The sequence below is a fragment of the Sphaeroforma arctica genome, assembly GCF_001186125.1.
Source record: "Sphaeroforma arctica JP610 unplaced genomic scaffold supercont1.5337, whole genome shotgun sequence".
Classification (NCBI taxonomy): domain Eukaryota; class Ichthyosporea; order Ichthyophonida; genus Sphaeroforma; species Sphaeroforma arctica.
This window is the reverse complement of record NW_014035221.1, coordinates 1-2010: the sequence shown is the minus strand read 5'-3', so window position 1 is coordinate 2010 and position 2010 is coordinate 1. Positions and strand designations below refer to the sequence as shown.

At 45.0% G+C, this 2010-nt stretch overlaps 1 protein-coding gene across 1 annotated transcript; it reads left to right on the top strand.

Moving 5' to 3' along the window:
* Positions 1 to 1994, top strand: SARC_14935 (hypothetical protein; the record flags this gene model as incomplete). Its single annotated transcript, XM_014290934.1, has 3 exons — positions 1 to 269; positions 603 to 715; positions 1756 to 1994. Coding segments are annotated over 3 exons (621 nt in total), but the record flags the coding sequence as incomplete, so codon positions are not given.
* Between the last annotated feature and the right edge of the window lie 16 nt (positions 1995 to 2010).

Sequence of the window (2010 nt, the reverse complement as noted above, 5' to 3'; positions counted from 1 at the left end):
ACACACACCACACACACACACACACACACACACACACACACACACACCACACACACACACAACACACACACACACACACACACACACACACACACACACACACACACACACCTATCTCAGGACGGAAAGCCCGTAGACCTGGAACTGACCGACGATTACTTGGAAGAGCTGAAGCTACTGAGCACCACAGAGACTCTGCATGACGCCAACGGCTACATACAATTCAGATGCCGCAATGAACTGGAGGCTCTGGCAGCCAAGGACGGCAGGTGTGTGCGTGAACAGACTTATGGTAGTAGTAGTCATACACACAGTTGGGTGGGTCATGAGTACACGAGTGAGTGTATTGATGGGGAGTGACCACACTTGAGAAGCTCAGTGAAGGTGTTGTCCGTGTGCATATACATTGGGGAGGTTTATCGGAGGCTTATCCCCGGCCGTGCGAGGAGCTGTATCCATCCATCCACTGCTTGTTCAGTGCCCAACGGAATATAAAATACGCCAAAGCTGAACTATCGAATGTGGGGGCCTTAATCCGTCATGTGTGGGAATCCGTGTGGCTCAATACGTTAACGTATATATGTTCTCTACCGCACCCGCAGGCGCATTGCTCGCAAAGGAAGAGACGTCCGCACAATCGCAAAGGAAAACGGTTTGCAGGCGTTGGTGGATATGTGTTGCTTAAAGGCCCAACAGTTTGGAGAAAACTTGAACGGTATGTACCCAGTTATACGATTTGGGTTGTTGTGTGCGTTCCTAGTTATACTATTTGGGTTCTTATGCGTGTACCCAATTATACGATTTGGGTTCTTATGTGTGTTCCTAATTATACTATTTGGGTTCTTATGTGTGTTCCTAATTATACTATTTGTGTTCTTATGCGTGTACTCAATTATTATTTGAGTTCTTATGTGTGTTCCTATTTATACCATTTGTGTTGTTATGCGTGTACCCAAATATACTATTTGGGTTTTATGCATGTTCCTAATTATTCTATTTGTTTTGTTATGCGTGTACCCAAATACACTATTTGGGTTCTTATGCATGTTCCTAATTATACTATTTGTGTTGTTATGCGTGTACCCAAATATACTATTTGGGTTCTTATGTGTTCCTAATTATACTATTTGGGTTCTTATGTGTGTTCCTAGTTATACCATCTGTGTTGTTATGCGTGGACCCATATCTACCTCCTGGGTTTATATGCTGCTTTGTACCATTTGTGTTCTATTCTATTCCACTCGCTGTTTATATCATATACGCCCGATGGTTCTGCCGATGCCTTGTGCGTATTGATGAAAACAAAGTGAATGGCACTTGAATTGCAGCTGTCGGGCGACAGACGGCGTGGGGACTGATTTGTTGCGTATGTGAGGTGTGTGTGTCATATATGTCAGAGGTGTGTGGTTGTTGTTATTCATGTACGCTACTATGCGTCTTTGTTTTAGCTTTGGCTTTAGTGTGTCTGTATCAGCCATGCTGTTCAAAATGCCGTACATACCCTCCATCGAAACATTATTTTATATAAAAAAAGGTGGTGTTTTGGAATAAACTTTGGTAGGCTCAAGTGCAGCATGTAGGTAGCAGCCCATGTTCACATTGTCCTCAGTTCGTGACCGGCCCTCTGATGTAGTACACACTGATTACTTAGCAAATCCAGGCAACGTAGCCTGTCAAATGTACCTCAATGACCTATGAATCTACTTGTGGCATGTCTTTTTACCTACATTTTACCTACCCTACCTACCCCTACAGCACGATCGCAGATTCACTTCCCGCCCACTAGCGATCGAGACCCAGACGAAGTAGCCACGGATTACCAATCGGCGGCCTTTTCAAGTTATAAACTGGTCTTAAGAGGGGCCATGAACATCGCTGTGAAGGAACTCAGTGTGGAGCCCAGTGTTCGCAAGTATCTGCGCGCAGTGTACTACGATACAGTGGTGCTCAGCATCACGCCTACGCCCAAGGGTATTTCCACCATTGACAACTGGGTATGCATGCATGTGC